The sequence below is a fragment of the Jaculus jaculus genome, chromosome 12, assembly GCF_020740685.1.
Source record: "Jaculus jaculus isolate mJacJac1 chromosome 12, mJacJac1.mat.Y.cur, whole genome shotgun sequence".
Classification (NCBI taxonomy): Eukaryota; Metazoa; Chordata; class Mammalia; order Rodentia; family Dipodidae; genus Jaculus; species Jaculus jaculus.
In genome coordinates this window covers 59316120-59336553 of record NC_059113.1, presented here as the reverse complement: position 1 = coordinate 59336553, position 20434 = coordinate 59316120, and the positions used below count along the sequence as shown (strand labels likewise).

The window sequence follows — 20434 nt, the reverse complement described above, 5'->3', positions numbered from 1 at the left end:
TCCGCAGGTGGACACCCTGTGGGCTGCGCACTCTGTGGAGGATGAAGAGCAACCCTGCAGGCGCCTTGCCAGAGGCCTGTCGAGCTGCAGCGCAGGGCCAGAAAAGCTGCCCTGTCTGCCAGGCCTGGGGAGGGGTGTTGGGCTCAGGGTCTGCTTTAGGGTCCGAGTCAGGCCTTGGCTCAGGACCTGGTACTGTTCCAGGGCCTGCTCCAGGCCCCAGTGCTGTTCTGGTTTCTAGGCCTGATGCTGCTCTAGGACTTGGGCCAGGAACTGGGTCAATACCTCAGCCAGAAGCTGGGTCAGTACCTAGGCCAGGAGCTAGGTTGGTACCTGTACTGAGAGCTGAATCAGTACCTGGGTCAGGAGCAGAGTCAGTACCTGCACCAGGAGCTGGAACAGAAACTGAGTCAGTACCTAGACCAGGAGCTAGGTCAGTACCTGCACCAGGAGCTGAGTCAGGACCTAGACCAGGAGCTAAGTCAGTAACTCAGCCAAGGGTTGGATCAGTACTTAGGTCCGGAGCTAAGTCAGTACCTGGGCCAGAGGCTGTACCATTACTTGGGCCAGCACTGGGACCTGGGTCCAGAGAGAGGTCTGAGACTCATTCTAACACCAGTGAATCAGTGACAGCCCCACCACCAGGGCTGCAGCAGAAGACTCAAGTCAAACCCACCCAAGCCCCCAGACAGAAGTTTCTGGTGACAGGAGGAGGAGGCTACCTGGGTTTTAGCCTGGGCTCCAGCCTGGCTAAGAGCGGCACTTCAGTCATCCTGCTTGACCTCCGCAGACCCCAGTGGGCTCTGCCCCCAGGGATTGAATTTATCCAGGTGCAGAGATGGGGGTCTTGGGGGGGGGCGCAGGTGGTGGCAGTCAAGGGGATGGTAGCCGATGGGGAAGCAGAGGCGAAGTTTAAGCTCTCAGGTTCTGGAGCCTGGCTCGGCGCTAACTCTTAACGGGCAGCTGCGCTCACACGGTTCCTCCCTGAGCCTTGGGTCCTCATGTGCAGCCGGGTTCAGTACTTAGGTCCACTTTACAAGGGTTTTGAGAGCATGTGAAATACCCAGCCCAAGTCTAGGCCCAAGAGCTGGAGTGGGGGCCAGCCAGTAACACACCAATGCCCTGGGGACATGCTGTGAACACTGGCCCTCCAGCTGTTGGCCTGGGTTGGGCCAGTTTGCCTGGCATTTTAGCTTCCTGCCCCATCTCTTTCTTCTGTCAGGCGGATGTCCGAGATGAAGAGGCGCTGTACCGCGCCTTTGAAGGAGTGGACTGTGTTTTTCACGTGGCCTCCTATGGCATGTCTGGCGCTGAGAAGGTGAGTAGAGTTCAAGTCCTATCGCTCTTTCTTTCCTCTAGGCATTACCTGGGTTGCTCGCAGCCTGCAGTCAGCATGACACCAAACACTAGTTGCTTTTAATATTTTATTTATGCCGGGCGTGGTGGCGCACACCCTCAATCCCAGCACTCGGGAGGCAGAGGTAGGAGGATCACCATGAGTTTGAGGCCACCCTGAGACTACAGAGTGAATTCTAGGTCAGCTTGGGCTACAGTGAGACCCTACCTCAAAAAACCAAAATAAACAAAAGAAATATTTTATTTATTTATTTGCAAGGAGAGAGAGAATGAATGGGTGCCAGGGCCTCCAACCACTGCAAAGGAACTCCAGATGTGCCCCCTTGTGCATCTGGCTTTACATAGGTAATGGGGAATCAAACTCAGATCATCAGCCATTGCAGGCAAGCACCTTAACTGCTGAGCCATCTCTCCAGCCCCAAATACTAGTTTCGTCACCTTCTAGCTTTGTGACCTTTATGTTAACCTTTATGAGCCTTTCTTTCCTCTCCTGAAAAGGGAGGACTCTACCACTATGAATTAATGCCACAAGCTCTTGAGGGAACAGAATAACGGTATAACACATAGACCATTTGACTCAAGAACTACAACTTATTTGTATGTTTATGCCATGGTTTGTTTTGTTGTTGTTTTTCGAGGTAGGCTCTCACTCTAGTCCAGGCTGACCTGGAATTCACTATGTAATCTCAGGGTGACCTCGAAATCACAGCAACCCCCCTACCTCTGCCTCCCAAGTGCTGGGATTAAGGTATAAGGCGTGTGCCACCACGCCCGCCTTATACCATGGTTTTTAATAATGAAACACTAGGAATATCCCAGCTATTACTATTTCATTTGGGGGAAACTAATAACAGAAATTGTGTTGTATATGAACCATGAAATTCCATGCAGCCATTCAGAGATTGAGGTGACTCAAAGGTCTTGATAATATCCCAGTGTCTAGAGTTCAAAAGCGATATCTTCCTGTTTGCCTCTAAAAAGCTAGGATAGGGGGCTGGAGAGATGGCTTAGCGGTTAAGTGCTTGCCTGTGAAGCCTAAGGACCCCGGTTCGAGGCTCGGTTCCCCAGGTCCCACGTTAGCCAGATGCACAAGGGGGTGCATGCATCTGGAGTTCATTTGCAGAGGCTGGAAGCCCTGGCGCGCCCATTCTCTCTCTCTCTCCCTCTGTCTGTCTTTCTCTCTGTGTCTGTCACTCTCAAATAAATAAATAAATAAATAAAATTAAAAAAAAAAAAAGAAAAACTAGGATAGGGATGGAGAGATAGCTGAGGGGTTGAAGGTGCTTGTTTGCAAAGTCTGAAGCCTGGATTCAATTCCTCAGTACCCACAAAAAGCCAGATGCACAAAGTGGTGCGCACATCTGCAGCTCCTATCAGTGACAAGAGGCGTTGGCACGCCCATGCTCTCCCTCTCTTTGCAAATAAATAAACACTTTCATATTTTATTTTTATTTATTTATTTTAGAGAGAGAGAGAGAGAGAGTGAGTGAGAGAGAGGGAAAGCATGGGCGTGCCAGGGCCTCCAACCACTGCAAACAAACTCCAGACACATACGCCACCTTGTGCGTCTGGCTTATGTGGGTCCTGGGGAATCAAACCTGGGTCCCTTGGCTTTGCAAGCAAGTACCTTAACTGCTGAACCATTTTCTCCAACGCAATAGTTGTTTGTTTTTTTGTTTTTTGGTTTTTTTGTTTGTTTGTTTTTCTGGGCATGGTGGCACACACTTTTTTTTTTTAGATTTTTAAAAAATTTTTTATTTATTTATTTGAGAGTGACAGACACAGAGAGAAAGACAGATAGAGGGAGAGAGAGAGAGAATGAGCGCGCCATGGCTTCCAGCCACTGCAAACGAACTCCAGACGCGTGCACCCCCTTGTGCATCTGGCTAACGTGGGACCCGGGGAACCGAGCCTCGAACCGGGGTCCTTAGGCTTCACAGGCAAGCGCTTAACCACTAAGCCATCTCTCCAGCCCCACACACTTTTAATTCTAGTACTTGGGAGACAGAGGCAGGAGGATCGCTGTGAGTTCAAGGCCAGCCTGGGACTACAGAGTAAGTTCCAGGTCATCCTGGGCTAAAGTAAAACCCTACCATGAAAAATGAAACAAATAGACAAACAAACAAACAAAAAAAAACTAAAATAGGGCTGGAGAGAAGACTCAACGGTTACAGGTGCTTGTTTGCAATGCCTGATAGCCCAGGTTCAATTCCCCAGTTCCCATTGTAAAGCCAGATGCACAAAGTGAGGCATGGATCTGGAGTTTGTTTGCGATGGCAGAGACTCTGGCTCACTCATACTCATTCTATCTCCCTCTTTCTCTGTCTTTCTCAAATAATTTTTTTAAAGCTAGGATAAAGCCAGGCATGGTGGTGTACACCTCTAATCCCAGCACTTGGGAGGCTGAGATCAGAGGATTGCTGTGAGTTCAAGGCCAGCCTAAGACTACATAGGGAATTCCAGGACAATCTGAGCTACGGTGAGACCCTATCTCAAAAACAAAAGCAAAAAAAGAAGAAGAAAAAGAAAAAGAAAGAAAGTGAGATAAAATAAAAATAAGCTAGGCTAATACTTATTTAAACACACAGGTGTATACATTGATATTACACACAGATTCTCTGTACAAACACACAAAACTGTTAGCAGCAGTACCTCTGGGAGAAGAGAGAAAGATCTGGAATCAGGAGTAAGAGGGAACTCTCCTTCACTGGCTATCCTTTTTGCCATTTGAATTTTTAACCTTATTAAAATGAACCATTGCAACAAGAATAAATATGGTTTGAAAATACAGTCTGACACACGTTAGTGGTGTGTTGTAAAGATTAAATGAAATCAGAACTATACTGCTGGCCTTGTCCCTGGCACCGGAGAACCTGTCACCACAGATCAGTTCTGCTTTTCACACCCCAGTGTCATCCCCAGGGCATGCCCAATATTACCACATCCATCTCTCAGATAAAAGAGAATGAGGCATGGGGAGCTAGAGAAGGATTCACCATGCCTTGAGTCATTTGCCTGTGCCAAGCCCTGCATTAGCACTGTCCTGCCCCCCGCTGGTGCCAAGTATCTTTCAGTGAGAATGTTGCCAACCCTGAGCCCTGCCCGTGGCCTCCGCGACCAGGCAGGAGGTAGCACATCACTTCCCACCTCCATCTTGTTTTTTAGCTGCAGAAAGAGCAGATTGAGTCTATAAATGTTGGAGGCACCAAACTAGTGATTAATGGTAGGTGCTCAGAGTGGAGTGTGGCCTGCCCTGTGACCCATCCTCTTCCCTTTCCTGCCACTGACCCAGCTCGGAGGGGTGGGGGGAGGCAGGGCTGGGAAGCAGAGGAGGGACCCTCCTGCCCCACCTGCCTGCCCCAGCGAGGTCTGTGCGTGTCAGCACACCCTGCTTGCGTGCAAGTGTCAGAAATCTCAGTGTGTCTGGAAACTCGGGGAGCTGAGAGGGGCACTCAAGGGTTGGGGTGGGCCATGAGAAAGTCACTGAAGTACCAAATAGAAGATCTCTGTCTGGGTCCCCTGAAGTCCCATTTTTCCCTGATTCTGGAGTGTCTTTTCTGTCCGTCCCACCAAGTGTGCCCTTTCTTCCAAACTGCCTCTGGCAGGGCAGCTCCAGGGGCCAAAACCACACTGGGAGGGAAAGCAGACCTGGCCCCCAGGAGCTGATGAAGCCGGGGCTCCATTTGTACCCCAGGTTGAGGGAAGAAGGCTCTGTGCTCCCAGGCAGCCCTTGGGGTTGGGGATGTGCTGAGGACTGGGCAGAGACCAGTGGCTTTACCCCAGGAGACTCTTGTGGGCTCCCTGCTCACACTTTGGCCTGGGGGGGATGTCTGTCACTGCAGTGTGTGTCCGTCGGCGGGTGCCCAGGCTTGTGTACACCAGCACTGTCAACGTGGCATTTGGAGGAAAGCCCATAGACTGGGGCAACGAGGACTCTGTGCCATACTTCCCCCTGGACAAGGTACTGGCTCCCAGGAGAGGGAGGGGGGTGGCAGGCCCAAGACTCACTGAGGGGTTGGAAGCAGGTTCACATCACAACTGAGGGTGCATCCCAGCAGGAAGGACCTCCAAACTGCATGCCTCAAGCTTCTCATGCCTTCAAAATCAGACAGACCTGGGCTTGACCTCCAACCTGTGTCCTTTTAACCTCTGCAGCCCTATGCAGTGGCCTTGTAGTCCGAGTCTCTGTTTTGTCACCTGGGCATGCATGATGACACCATAGTTGTAGTTCTGTAGTGAGTGGGAAATGAGATAATGCCTGTGAGAACACCACAGGAACACTAAAGAATGACATGGGAAACCGGGCATGGTGGCGTACGCCCTTAATCCCAGCACTCAAGAGGCAGAGGTAGGAGGATTGCTGTGAGTTCAAGGCTACTCTGAGACTACATAGTAAATTCCAGGTCAACCTGGGCTAGAGTAAAACCCTATCTCAAAAAAACAAAAACTAACAAACAACAAAAATTAATAATAATGACATGTGAGTGAGTAGCTCATCCAGTGCTCATCCAACACAGGACAGGCACTGGAGGTTGACACTTGCTTCCTTGGCACAAGCAAGGTATGACCATGGGTCAGGCCAGGTAGGACTGGGCAGGTGCTGCTGATGACGACACTGACTCCTGTCTGGTGGCTGTTCTCCCTGTCCTCTGGCAGCACATGGACCACTACTCCCGAACCAAAGCTATTGCTGACCAGCTGACCCTCACGGCTAATGGGACACCTCTCCTGGGTGAGTGCCACAGGGACCTCCCTGCTCACAACAAGCGTGCGTGATCACTACTGCCTCTCTTAAGCTGGTGTGTCAGCTTTTAGCTGACATCGATCTGAAGCCCAGTGACTTCCCAAGGGACAGCTTCCCCTGGCCTGGGGCCTTCATTCTTCAGAGCATTCTGAGCACCTACTGTGCACCACCTCCAGCAGGGTGCAAGCCAGACAGTCACATCATGTGCGCATGATCTGCCGGGGAAGAGACTTGGTGCGGTCTGGTTGGCGTAGGGTTACTGTGAGGAGGCTTTAGGGAAGGGAGCGCAGCGCGTCAGGGATGCGGGAGCCAGAGCTCTTTGGAAGGGTGGTGCAAATGTGGAGCCTTGAAGCTAACCTGCAATAACGTTCCAGAAAAATGTGCCTCACCTGCCAAGAAGGCAAGAAGCATTATCTCTTCTGGCGATGGAGAAGCAATAATAGGATGTGAACAGTCCCTGCTTGTTGAGTACTTCCTACCTGCCAGGTCCTGTGTACCTGCTAACTTCACTCTTTAAAGCATCCTGCGAGCCGCATCTTGGGTGTCCCTGGCCTTCCCAATGTATTCATGTCACTTCCTTGCCATCACCCTATCTTTACCTGAAATTCAGAAGCTAAAAAGACCCAGACAACTTGGTTTCCTTTTATTATCTAACTGGGCTCAGAGACACAGTCCTATCATCCCAGCTACAGAGGAGGCTGAGGCAGGAGGATCCCAAGTTCAAGGTTTGTTTGGGTCACAGAATGAGGTCAAGGCCAGCCCAAATAAGTTAGCAAGATCCTATGTCCAAAAAGAGGGGCTGGAAGCTGGGCGTGGTGGCGCACACCTTTAATCCCAGCACTCGGGAGACACAGTTAAGAGGATCGCCAAGAGTTCGAGGCCACCCTGAGACTACATAGTGAATTCCAGGTCAGCCTGGACCAGAGTGAGACCCTACCTCAGAAAAAAAAAAAAAAAAGCGGCGCGGGGGCGGGGGGGGGGCGCTGGGATGTGCATGTGCATGCCTTTAATCCCAGCACCGAGGAAGCACAGGTAGGAGGATTGCCTGTGTTTGGGGCCAACCTGGAACTACAGAGTGAGTTCCTGGTCATCCTGGGCTAGAGTGAGACGCTACCTTGAAAACAACAAAACCAAAAGGGGAAAAAAAGGTGGGAGGTCAATGATAAAGCACTAGCCTAGCATGTGCAAGGCCCAATGGCACCAAGGAACAAAAGAAAAAAAGAAAAGAAAGCAAACTAAATTTGGAAGGCAAATGGATTTGGAGAGCAAGAAACACTTGAAATTATTAGCCCAACTTACAGGTGAGGAAAGCGTGATTCACTGGCGTCATTCAAGTTCCCACAGCTCCTGGGTGGGAAAGAGGGACTTGGGCACCATAGCGTGCGTCTTACCCACCGTGCTGCTCTGTAGGCATGGTAGAGCAGGTTCCTGAGTATGGGCACTTTGCCCTAAGATGTCGCCACTCCTGTCACATCCACTTTGTTTCCCTGGGGATTTGATCCCATGCAATTGAAGTACTTTCTCCTCCGGGGCTTCCCCTATCAGGCGCAGACACCTAATCTGTGACTGGGAAGTATTCATACGTGTGTCCACAGCTTTCCATGCTCAGGGGAGTCAGGGAGGCCCTGGGCCGGCCCCACCGTGGTAGCTGCCCAGTGTCCCGCTGGGCACTGTCAGCTGCAACCTGACCTCCCTCCACCATGCCCTCGGGACTGAGAGTTTAAACTTAGCTGGACACTACAGAAAAGCTCACCTGATACCTGCCTTCCAGGAGGCCAGCCATGGTCACCTGGGGTGATCTGCATTCCCTACAACCCAGGCTGGTTCCTGGGACTGTCCCTGTCATTTGACATAGACGGCGCCGATCTGAAGAGCAGTCCTGAGATAGGGTCCCAGCTCAGTGGCAGTCCGTGTCCTCCTCCTGCCTCTGCCAGGGTTGGTTACTATTCTGTCACTCCCATGGTGGCTTAGAACAACAGGAAGTTCTCTTGCCTTCTGGAGGACAGTGGTCAGAACTCCCTCCATAGGCTCTAGAGAAGGCCCTTCTTGGTCTCTTCCACTTCTGGTAGCCCCAAGCCAGTGGCTACAAAACTCCCGCCCCTGCCTCCATTTTTTGTTGTTGTTTTTTGTTTTTTTGTTTTTCAAGGTAGGGTCTCTCTCTGGTCCAGGCTGACCTGGAATTCACTATGTCGTCTCAGGGTGGCCTCGAACTCACAGTGATCCTCCTACCTCTGCCTCCCGAGTGCTGGGATTAAAGGAGTACGCCACCAAGCCTGGCCCTGACTCCATTTTTCCATGGCCTCATCTCTCCGCCTGCTCTCTGTGAATCTCTTTGAAACCTTTGTCATTGGACTGAAACCCAGCCGACAGTCTAGGAAGATCTCAACTTGAGATCCTTAATTATACATATGAAGGCCCTTCTCCCAAACAAAATCACTCACAGGTTCTGGAATGTGGGCATATTTCTGGGGGTCCACTACACCTGGCCTCATTATGAAGGGACAGAATTGAGAGATATAGCCATTGGAATGTTTGGTTGTAACGAGGAGACACTGGTCCTGGGATATATAACGTAGTATCTGGAAGACAGATTTGTACAAATATGACTACCACACTTAGAAAGGATGGAGTCAGGCAGCTTGAGAGACAGATGACAAGAGCTGATGGCCAGTGTTCTTGGGGTGAGTCTTCTCCTAGGATTTGGTGTCCCAGTATCACTGATGTTCAGAGTCACTACCAGGTGAGAACAGCCTAACAGCATCACCTGTACAGACTTCTGCCAAAGACTGGGCCTCCCATACTAGATAAGGAGCGGGAGGTGTAGCTAGCCTTGGCTCCCATGCCTATGAGCTGCTCTTTCAGACTCCTGACCACCCTCCCCTGCGTCCTAGGAGGAGGCATCCTTCGCACCTGTGTGCTGCGACCTCCCGGGATCTACGGCCCCGAAGAGCAGAGGCACTTACCCCGGGTGGCGGTATGTCATCCCAGCCTTCTGGAGAGCAAAGCAGAGGGAGCCAGACTGCTGTGCGCATTGATCGGGCCCTCACAGCCCTCCTTTACCATGTCTGTCTGGGGACAGTGTTCCCAGCCTGAGACCCTCCATGCTAGGAGATGTCCCTGCCCCCAGCCGGTCCCCTTAGCAGCCTGGTCATAACTGTCCGTGTGTGCTGGCCAAGCCTGCCCACTGAGGAGGGGACAGGGAACTGTCACTCTCATTTGGCTCCCTGTAGGGTGGTGGTTCATCTCAGGCTACCGTTGAAGGGTCTTTATGCTAGAAAATTCTAGAAGAAGCTGGATGCTACAAATATAGGTACAAGGGCCTCTAGGCCCTATCTTTAGAAACCCATCAGACAGAACAGTCACATTTTTAGTGTGGGAGGGCTGGGTAGAAGGACACCAGGGCCAGGCAGGGGGTGCCAAAGACGACTCTGGGGAGGAGAAAGAGTGGTTCAGCCAAGTAGGCCAAACAGAGGAGGCAGCGTAGACCCAAACCTAGAAGTGAGACAGGGCTCGATCAGTGCAGGAAGCAGCAAGACGTCCCTGTGAAGCATCTGGTGTGTGAGCGCAAGGCCATGGGGAGCCCTGGGACGTTTTCAGCCGATTCAAACAGTCCTCTGCTGGGGCCTCAAAGCTGATGGTTCTCACAGGGGTAAGGGGCAGCTGCAATGACTCCTCCACGCATTCAGTTATTCATTCAGCAAATGCCTACTGAATTCCTACTGTGTGCTCAGCGCTAGTCTAGTCTGCGGACAGATCAGTGGACAAAGCACGCGGTCCCTCCTTTTGTGAGGTGTCTTATTTTCACACAAAGAGATAGATTAAACAATAGGCATATTGGATCTGAAGGCATATTGGAAGGTGCCAGGCACAGTGGTGGGAAAAAAAATGGAGTGGGGTGAGAGAACTGGAGAGCTGGGGAAGGCCCTTGGAGAAGGCTGGGTTTTGAGCACCCAAGGGAAAAGATGGCCTCGCTCTCAAAAACAAAATAAAAGCCGGGCGTGGTGGTGCATGCCTTTAATCCCAGCACTCGGGAGGCAGAGGTAGGAGGATCACTGTGAGTTCAAGGCCACCCTGAGACTCCATAGTGAATTCCAGGTCAGCCTGGGCTAAAGCGAAACCCTACCTCAATAAATAAATAAATAAATAAAACAAAATAAAAAATAGATACATAGCTGGGCTTGGTGGCACATGCCTTTAATACCAGCACCTGAACTCGGGAGGCAGAGGTAGGAGGATCACCGTGAATTGGAGGCCACCCTGAGACTACACAGTAAATTCTAAGTTAGCCTGGGCTAGAATGAGACCCTACCTTGAAAACCCAAAAATAAATAAAATAAAATAAATATGGGGCATCGGGTTTGGCGGATGGTTTGAATGGGAGGTGTGAGAGCAGTGGGAAGGTCAGAGGTGGTCCAAGGTTGACTGTGAGACAAGCAGGTGGTGATGACTGGAGGTCCCTGGACACAGGAGTCAGGGATCTTGCCTGGCGCTGGACACGTGGGCGCTGTGAGCAGGTACATGGAGTGAAAAACCACCAGCTGAGCCCACCTCTGTTGCCCCTGCCCTGCACCAGAACCACATTAAGAAGAGACTGTTCATGTTCCGATTCGGGGACCACGGGATGCGGATGAACTGGGTCCACGTCCAGAATCTGGTGCAGGCACATGTGCTGGCCGCTGAGGCCCTTACTGCAGCCAAAGGCTATGTGGCCGTGAGTGTCCTGCGACCCTGCAGCTCGTAGGCAGGGGCCCCGCCCTAGAGGAGTCCCAGGGATGCTGGGATGGGCTCCTCATAGAGCATCAATGGCTCTTGGCTGATCTTAGTTGCAAAATAAGAACTGCACATAGAGTATTGTGTTTAATCTTCACAATGACAAGGGAAGGCCATTATTTTCCTCCCGCTCCTCAGATGAAGCAGCTAAGGTCCAGAGACGTTGAGTGACCTCACCAGAGTCCCACAGCTTGTCAGTGTGGTGGCCCCAGCATTCACAGGGAGTAGCACAGGTCTGTCCTCAGACCTGGGAGCTACTCAAGAAAACGAGGGAACTGAAGCAGCAACAGGGAGCCATCCCCAAGGGTGGGGTCAGACTGGGAGGCAAACAACCGACTGACCCCCTTCCCTCACGTCCCCCTCAGAGTGGACAAGCATACTACATCAACGACGGGGACAACGTCAACCTCTTTGAGTGGATAGCTCCACTGGTAAGTGTCCACACCCCCGACCCCAGTGAGAATCCTGCCTTCCTTCTCATCCTTTCCTACATCCAAAACCCCAACTTTCACATTAGAAACCAACTCTGAGGCTGGAGAGATGGCTTAGAGATTAAGGCACTTACCTGCTAAACCACAGGACCTGGGTTCGATTTCCCAGGATCCACATGAGCCAGATGCCAAGGTGGCACATGTGTCCTGGCATGCCCATTCTCTCTCTCTCTCAAATAAATAAATCAAAATAAAATATTAAAACAACAACAAAAACCCACAATAGCTGGGCGTGGTGGTGCACGCCTTTAATCCCAGCACTTGGGAGACAGAGGTAGGAGGATCACTGTGAGTTCAAGGCCAGCCTGAGACTCCATAGTGAGTTCTAGGTCAGCCTGGGCTAGAGTGAGACCCTACCTCAAAAAAAAAAAAAAAAAAAAAAAAAAGAACAATGGGTCCTCATCCTCAGAAAACAAAACAAACCTGCCCGTTAGCTGTCACAGCCCTGTACTTGACGCACCTCACCTTGGCTCTCACACCACCCCCACCTCCAGCTAGTCACAACTCTATAGATTTGCCTATTCTGGGTGTTTCACATATACAGACTCATAGGATTTGTCATCCTGTTTTTCGATTTTTCCAGGTAGGGTCTCAGTGTAGCCCAGGCTGACCTGGAATGCACCATATAGTCCCAGGCTGGGCTCAGACTCACAGAGACCCTCCTACCTCTGCCTCCAGAGTACAGAGATTAAAGGTGTGTGACACCACACCCAGCTCATGATCTTTTACATGGTTCCTTTGCCTTAGCTTTCAAGGTTCATCCATGTTGTGGCATAAGTCATGTCAAGACTTCATCCTTTTTTATGGCTAGAAAATCCAGTCTATGGATTTACCACATGTTGTCATATCTATTCATCAGTTGATGGAGATTTGGGATTCTCCCCTTTTGAGCTATTATGAATAATACCACAGGGAACACTCATGTGCACATTTTTGTGTGGATGTGTGTTTTTGCTGTATTACACGATAACCTCTCACTGAGGCACTTTTCCAGGGTGGTTGTTGGTTCTGCCTCTCCCTAGCACAGGGAGGGGACTGTGGCCTCTTCCCATCCTGCCTGCCCCCGCTAGTCCCTCTTCTTGATCTAGAGAGAGTTCCATTCATTCTGTGCCAACCTGCCTCTTCTTGCATCTCCTTCTACCCCACACACTTGCTGGGTTTTATTTATTCATTTTTCTTTTTTTTTAATTTTTGTTCATTTTTAGTTATTTATTTGAGAGTGACACAGAGAGAAAGAGGCAGAGAGAGAGAGAGAGAGAGAGAGAGAGAGAGAGAGAGAGAGGCAGGCCTCCAGCCACTGCAAACGAACTCTAGACGCGTGCGCCCCCTTGTGCATCTGGCTAATGTGGGTCCTGGAGAATCGAGCCTCGAACCAGGGTCCTCAGGCTTCACAGGCAAGCGTTTAACTGCTAAGCCATCTCTCCAGCCCTATTCATTTTTCTTTGATAGCAGAAAATCTCAATTCTAGGGGGAAAATATACTATTCTACTCAAGTGCCTGGGAGCATCTTTATAACTAGGCAGATATAGTAACAACAATTTTGAAAGATCCCAGGTTAGAAACCCACCATACAAATTTAATTCCTGCTTGAGTTGCCCTGGCCAAAGAGTGAATTTTATATCTAGACTGATACAGGCTTGGGGCTTGTTCAAGGTCTGCCCTTAGGGCCAGTGGGGGTCCTCTGCCAGGTTGGGTACAGGGAGCAGCTGATCTTTCCACACCAGTCCCTGAACAACCTGTTCTCATCTCAGGCCATGTTCCCTTGCAGTTTGAGAAGCTGGGATACAGGCAGCCCTGGATCCAGGTGCCGACCTCCTTGGTTTATGTGACAGGTGAGAGTTTACTGAAGCCCTCCCCCCATGTGGCCCGTGTGCACACAGGCATGCATGCTTCGCCTCACTGTTTGGGCCAGGGGAGGCCAGAAAGGCATCCAAAGGGTATAGAATTAGAACTTCTTTGTTTTAATTTTTCATTTATTTGAGACCCAGAGAGAGAGAAACAGAGACAGAGACAGTGAGAATGGGCACACCAGGACCTCTAGCCACCATAAACAAAGTCCATGCATGCATCTGGCTTACATGGCACCTGGAGACTATAACCTGGGTCTACCTTAGGCTTTGCAGGCAAGCACCTCAACCACTCCAGACCATTTTTTAAAAATATTTTTATTTATTTATTTATTAGACAGAGGAAGGAGAGAGAATGTGTGCACAAGGACCTCCAGCCACTACAAATGAACTCTAGTTGCATGTGCCCCCTTGTACATCTGGTTAACGTGGGTCCTAGGGAGTCAAATCTGGGTCCTTTGGCTTTGCGGGCAAACACCTTAACCTCTAAACCATCCCTCCAGCCCTTTGTTTGATTTTTTTATTTTTATTTTTTTGTTTATTTATTTGAGAGCTATAGAGAGAGGGAGGGAGAGAAGAATGGGCACACCAGGGCCTCCAGCCACTGCAAACAAACTCCAGATGCGTGCACCACCTTGTGCATCTGGCATATGTGGGTACTGGGGAACCGAGCCTTGAACCGGGGTCCTTAGGCTTCACAGGCAAGTGCTTAACAGCTAAGCCATCTCTACAGCCCCCTTTGTTTGATGTTTTCGTGGTAGGGTCTCACTCTAGCCCAGGCTGACCAGGAATTCACTATGCATTCTCAGGGTGGCCTTGAACTCATGGCGATCTTTCTACATCAGCCTCCCAAGTGCTAGGATTAAAGGAGTGCACCACCACGCCTGGATTAAAATCTTTTTTAAATTTATCCTATTTATGAGAGAGAAAGAATTGAGGCACCAGGGCGTCTAGCCACTGCAATTGAACTCCAGATGCATGTGCCATCTTGTGCGCATGTGCAACCTGTGCATCTGGCTTAGGTGGGTTCTGGGGAGCTGAACCTGTCCTTAGGCTTTGCAGGCAATCTCCTTAACTGCTGAACCATCTCTCCAGCCCCTTGAAATCTTTTCTAAAAAATATTTTATCGTTTATTTACAAGCAGAGAGAGGAGAAAATAGGTATGCAGGGCCTCTTGCCATTGCAAACAAACTCCGGACACATTCACCACTTTATGCAACTGGCTTTACATGGATACTGGGGAACTGAACCCAGGCCATCAGGCTTCACAAGCAAGTCCTCTCTCCAGTTCCTCTATTATTTTTTATTTATTTGTTTATTTTCAAGAAAAGAGAGAGAGGGGAGAGATAGACAGAGAGAATGAGAGTGCCAGTAGCCACTGAAATGAACTGCAGATACATGCCGCTTTGTGTATCTGGCTTTATGTGGGTTCTGGGGAATCGAACTGCAGTCGTTAGGCTTTGCAGGCAAGTGCCTTAACCACTGAGCAATCTCTCCAGTGCCCTTTATTATAATCTTTTTTGTTTTTTTGAGAGCGAGAAAGAGGCAGAGAGATAGAGTGAGAATGGGTGCTCCAAGGCCTCTAGTCACTGCAAACGAACTCTAGATGCATGCACCACCTTGTGTACCTGGCTTTCATGGAGCCTGGGGAATCGAACCTGGGTCCCTTAGGCTTCACAGGCAGATAGCTTAACTGCTAAGCCATCTCTCCATTCCGCTTCATTATAATCTTAATAGTGATCCTATTAATCTTTAGACATTATGTGATTTTATCTCCTCTCATTTAAAGTTGATCCACTTTCAGATAGTCCTAAGACAACCTAACTCTATCTCTCTGGGTCCCCTTTGATCATCCTCCACAGGCTGAAAGTTAGCATGAGTAGATCCCTAAAAACCATCCGTGCTCTGCTTCATCCTGAAGCAGCTAGATCTAGTCAATGCCCATCTTCTAAATTAATTTACAGCCTCAATTCCCCCAGGGGGATGACAGGTGGCTAGTCAGGCATTAGGCTTGGAGGTCACTGAAGGACAGACTCAACGTCCTTTTTCCCTGGCAAATTAGAAAGGGAAGCATCATTCCTCCTTAGGATTTAAAATACCATATGGTCCTTTGTTTGCAAAACTGGGGAGATGGCTCAGTGGCTAAGGGTGCTTGCTTGCAAAGCTACTAGCCTGGGTTCAATTCCCCAGGACCCCCCTAAAGCCAGATGCACAAAGTAGTGCATAGATCTGGAGTTCATTTGAAGAAGCAAGGCTCTCGTGTGCTATAATCTCTCTCTCTCTCTCTCTCTCTCTCTGCTTGCAAATAAATAAATAAACATTAAAAAATAAAAAGCTGAAAAAAATAAATAAAATAAAAAGCTGAAGCCAGGCGTGGTGACGCATGCCTTTAAAAAGCTGGACATAGTGGTGCATGCCTTTAGTCTCAACATTTGGGAGGCAGAGGTGGGAGGATCGCCCTGAGTTCCAGGCCATCCTGGGACTACATAGTGAATTCCTGGTCAGTCTGGGCTAGAGCAAGACCCTCCCTTTAAAAAAAAAAAAAAAAAAAAAAAAGCATAGCTTTTCTTTTTTCCTCTCTTTCTCCTCTGGATGCTGGCTAAAATCCTAAGCATGATTGTCCTGACACTTTGGGGCTTTTCCATTCAAAAAATCCCCAAGGTAAGACCAGGCGTTGTGGTGCACACTTTTAATCCCAGCACTGGGGAGGCAGAGGTAGGAGGATCACCATGAGTTCGAGGCCACCCTGAGACTACATAGTGGATTCTAGGTCAGCCTGGGCTAGCTTGAAACAAACAAACAAACAAACAAAAACCCCAAGGGACTGGAAGATGGTTTAGCTGTTAGGGCATTTGCCTGAGAAGCCTAAGAACATGAGTTCAATTCCCCAGGACCCACATAAGCCAAATGCACAAGGTGGCGCATGCATCTGGAGTTTGTTTGCAGTGGCTAGAGGCCCTGGCGTGCCCATTCTCTCCCCAACCCTCTCTCTCTCTCTACCTTTCTCTCTCTCAAATAAATAAATAATTTTTTCAAGAACAAATCCCCAGTGATGTCAGGACCAGCAGGAAGGGGTGCAAACTGGCGTTTCCTAAGGTGAACCAGCATGTAGCCCAGGGCGAGAAGCACAAGTGAGTTTAGCAAGACAGGAGAGAGCGGGCCGCGGTGGTCACGCCCGCGGTGCAGCACTGGGAGGGGAGACAGGAGGGTGGAGAGTTCAAGGCCAGACTGGAGCCACATATCAAATTCTGGAGCCACACACAGACAGAGAGAAAAAGCAGAGATTTAAGTATTGTCAGATTCATTTGAAAACTTCTGCCCTGTAATATAAAGTTACTTATGATATACTGACATATCTCCCAGATAACAAGGTACACGTACGTGTGAGTGCTGCTTACTTAAAGAAACCCATTGCCTTGCAAAGGGGACCCTAGCAAAGTAAGCATTGCCCCCGGTAGATGTGTCCCAGGGTCCCTGGCATTGGCGAAGAGCCAGGGCCCCTTCACCTCTTTCTCCCCACAGCCGCCGTGTCGGAGTACCTTCATCTGGCCCTGAGGCCCCTCTGCAGCATTCCACCTCTGCTCACCCCCAGTGAGGTAGGTGGAGCCCCAGGCCCTGCACTTCCTTCCCTCTCCACACCCCCCACTGCCGTGGCCCTGTCACTGGGTAACTTCCATGAGGTCCCAGAGCTGATCACCTGGACCCAAAGCCCCCGCACGGTCTGGAGTTCCTTTGCAGGGGCTGGGTGCCCTGGTGCGCCCATTCTCTTTCCCTCCCTTACCATCTCCCTGCTTCTCTCTCTCTTTCTCTGATCCTGGTGTGACTGAAAGTATTTGTTGATTCTGCAAATTCTGAAGGGGAAGGACAAACTGCCCACTGGAAGTTGCACCTGGAATCTGTACTAGATTACCAGCTTCTTCTTTTATAGCTGTAGGCGTGGCTGGCAAAACCTCCCATCGGTTTGGTGCTCCTAACTGTGCAGAAGCCAAATCACCGGTCGCTCCGGCGGCGGCGGCCCCAGCTGCGGTGGCCGCCTCGTCGTCGTCGTCGCCCGGCTGAGCATCCTACCCCCGATGGGCGGGTTCGGAGAAGGAGGGGAGACCCGGAGAGCGGGGGCGGTTAGGGCCCGGCGGCTTGCGCAGAAAGTGCGGCTCCGGGCGGCCCGCGCTCCCCTCCGCCGCCTCCTCTTCCTCGGCTCTCCTCGCGCTCTCCCGCGCTGGGGCCTGGCGGCGGAGGACCGCTATAGCTCAGGGTGGCCTCGAACTCACGGTGATCCTCCTACCTCTGCCTTCCAAGTACCGGGATTAAAGGCGCGCCACCTCGCCCGGCCCTGTTTAGGTTTAAATGTATGTGAAGGACCTTGATTGGTTGGTGGGTCAGGAAAAAAAAAAAAAAAAGACTCAGAATGCTAGAAGTAATTTAGGGAAAAGGATCTAAAGGAAAACCAGATCCTTCTTTACAGGTTCAGGGACATTTCCCACTTTTAGCCAAGAAAAAAGAAACAAACTGCTCACCTTTGGGGGCCCTACTACCTTAAACTACCTATCCAATTTCTCTCACCCAAAGTCATCCTCTGACGTCCACATACATGCAACATACACACACACACACACACACACACAGTACTAATTTGGAGGGGAGGGGTTCTTTTCAAGATAGGGTATCAAGAGCCCAGGCTGACCTGGCACTCACTCACTCTGTACTCCCAGGCTGGCCTTGAACTCACAGTGATCCTTGTACCTGTGCCTCCTGAGCGCTGGAATTAAAGGCATGCGCCACCACGCCCTGCTTAAGTACCTTCAGTGTTAGTCCATTTACACTGTGTTGTAAATTGTAGATGTGTTGTCAAGCCCCAGTACAGGAATGGAGATAAAATGCACAGTGACGTTACCTACCAGAATCACTAGCTTAAGTGTTGTTGTTGGGATTTGAACCTATACTTAAAGCTTAACCCCTAGTGTGTGAAGCGTACGGACAATCAAACCAATGCAAAATAGCGGCCAAAGTGCTGCAGAGTCATTAGCCATCTCTGTAAATTGTGGATTTCCTTGTTTTGCCTTGGGGCAAAGAAGCTGAGAAGTTTTGAGGCTGTGGCTCAGGCGCCCTCTTCTGGTCAGTCTATGACACGCCAATCACCCCTCCAATCTGATTATAGATTTCCATGCATCAGTTTACTGAGCACCTACTGTGTGCCAGGCACTAGTTTGAACACTGTAGGTAAGAAGACAGTCCTTAGCTTGGGAAACTCATGGTTCAAAGAGGGAGATATCTCAGACACCAGGAAATTCAACACATGGTAACAAGAGCTACTCTGTGGATGCTCTGAGGAACTTCCCAGCATGCAGGAGCCAGGCTGAGGACGTCTGGGAGGAGGCCACAATCGAGTCTGAACTTCAAGGGCACTGTATCAGGATCTGCTTGCCTAGTTCATAGCCGGTTCTCCATGAAATAGTTGTTCAATTCTTTTTGAAATATTAAATAAGCCAGCTGGAGCAAACTTACTCACACATTCCTAAAAGCCTGCACTCAATATTTGGGGCAAAAGGAGACAAAAACTGGCCTCTCTCCCTCCCCCAATGAAGTATCCAGGACCAGGGATTTGACCCCAGGGGCCTGTCAGTGTTGTGAGAAAGTCGTGCAGCTGCTGTCCAGCAGAGTAACAGGACAGAAGTAAATGAGTCAGGTGGCATCTCCAGGCTCCAGCACAGCAGAGAAGACCATGGTCTAGTAAATAGGCAAGTCACTCTCTGACGTTCAACTTCCAGGTGTGCAAAGAGGAAACAGTGCCACCTCAGAGGGCTAAATGAAAAAAAGTGTATAAAGGGTTTAGCTCACGCCAAACAGAATACACATTACCTAGTTGTTAGCTGTCATGTATTTTACCCTTGAAGCAGGTGGGTCTCTGGCCAATTGGCAGCGAGGAAAACGTAGCTCAGAACTTGGAAAGTAACCACTTGTGCATAATTGAATTCCTCGCATAGGGACTCAGTTAATCAGCCAGGAGGGTGTGAAAGCTGCCCCCGAGGCCCACCCTGCGGGATGGTCTGGGCTGGAGACAAGAAACCAACGTCATTCCTTGGAGACGTTTGCCTGAGAAGCCACACGGCAGCTACAGGCAGGAGGCATTTGGCCCCTCCTTGCTGATATCCAAGAATTCATCGCAGGCCCAGCACAGGCATCCTGGAAGCAGTGCCCTCCAAGGAAACAGTTGTTAGAGAGGAATTCCCCCCCCCCCATCAGGGCATCACAGGAACAAGATGCAGCTGCCGATAGTTTTAAATCCCTGTGTGATGGAGGAGCCATCTCTGTCCTCCCTTTCTGTCCATCTGCAGCAGAGGATGCTCGCTCCTCCCACTAGCCCAACCCTTGGCTGTCCCTCCTCTCCCGCAGGTGCTCAGCATGACCGTGACGCACACCTTCCAGATCGCCAAGGCCCGCGCCCAGCTGGGCTACGCGCCTGACAAGTTCAGCTTTGCGGACGCGGTGGAAGGATACGTGCAGTCCACGACTCCGACCACGCAGCCCCGGGGCTCCACGGCCCGGACGCTCCTGCGGCTGCTGCTCGTGCTGCTGCTCTGCGCAGGACTGCTCGGCCTGGCCCTGCACCTCCTCGGCGGACACCCACGGCCGGCGCCGGTGCAGCACCTCTGACCCCCTCACCGGCCCCCCACCGGCTTCACTCTAGCGGGGCCGGGAGGTTAGGCAAGCCTCTGCGTCCTGACCCCGCCCCTGAGTCCTGATTACATTCCCACCTCTGCACCCTGACCCCACCCCCGAGTCCTGACCCCGCCCCTGAGGCTTGCCCACGCCCCACCTCTGCGTCTTGACCCCGCCCCTGAATCCTGATTACATTCCCACCTCTGCGCCCTGACCCCGCCCCTGAGTCCTGACCATGTCCCCACCTCTGCGCCCTGACCCCGCCCCTGAGTCCTGACCACGTCCCCAACTCTGCGCCCTGACCCCGCCCTGACTCCTGACCACGTCCCCACTTCTGCACCCTGACTCCGCCCCTGAGTCCTAACCACGTCTCCACCTCTGCACCTGACCCCGCCCCTGAGTCCTGACCATGTCCCCATCTGCACCCTGACCCCGCCCCTGAGTCCTGACCACGTCTCCACCTCTGCACCCTGACCCCGCCCCTGAGTCCTGGCCACGTCCCCACCTGGGCCCTGACCCCGGCCCTGAGTCCTGACCATGTCCCCACCCGCGCCCTGACCCCGGCCCTGACT

The 20434-nt window shown here is 51.0% G+C and overlaps 1 protein-coding gene across 1 annotated transcript; it reads left to right on the top strand.

Moving 5' to 3' along the window:
* The first annotated feature begins 41 nt into the window (after window positions 1-41).
* Sdr42e2 (short chain dehydrogenase/reductase family 42E, member 2) lies at window positions 42-19856 on the top strand. Its single transcript, XM_012951595.2, has 12 exons — window positions 42-96; window positions 631-827; window positions 1220-1315; window positions 4519-4576; window positions 5196-5314; window positions 6010-6085; window positions 8989-9071; window positions 10671-10808; window positions 11233-11298; window positions 13127-13190; window positions 16728-16801; window positions 19596-19856. The coding sequence occupies exons 1-12, from the start codon at window positions 42-44 to the stop codon at window positions 19854-19856; spliced, it is 1287 nt and encodes a 428-aa protein (XP_012807049.2).
* Window positions 19857-20434: the final 578 nt, after the last annotated feature.

What these genes read in the sequence shown, in the direction of transcription:
- Sdr42e2 (XM_012951595.2), top strand. Translation starts at nt 42, where the DNA reads ATGAAGAGCAACCCTGCAGGCGCCTTGCCAGAGGCCTGTCGAGCTGCA. An exon ending in CATACTTCCCCCTGGACAAG is followed by an intron (nt 5,315 to 6,009) that starts GTACTGGCTCCC and finishes GTCCTCTGGCAG; the next exon opens with CACATGGACCACTACTCCCG. An exon ending in CTCCTTGGTTTATGTGACAG is followed by an intron (nt 13,191 to 16,727) that starts GTGAGAGTTTAC and finishes TTCTCCCCACAG; the next exon opens with CCGCCGTGTCGGAGTACCTT.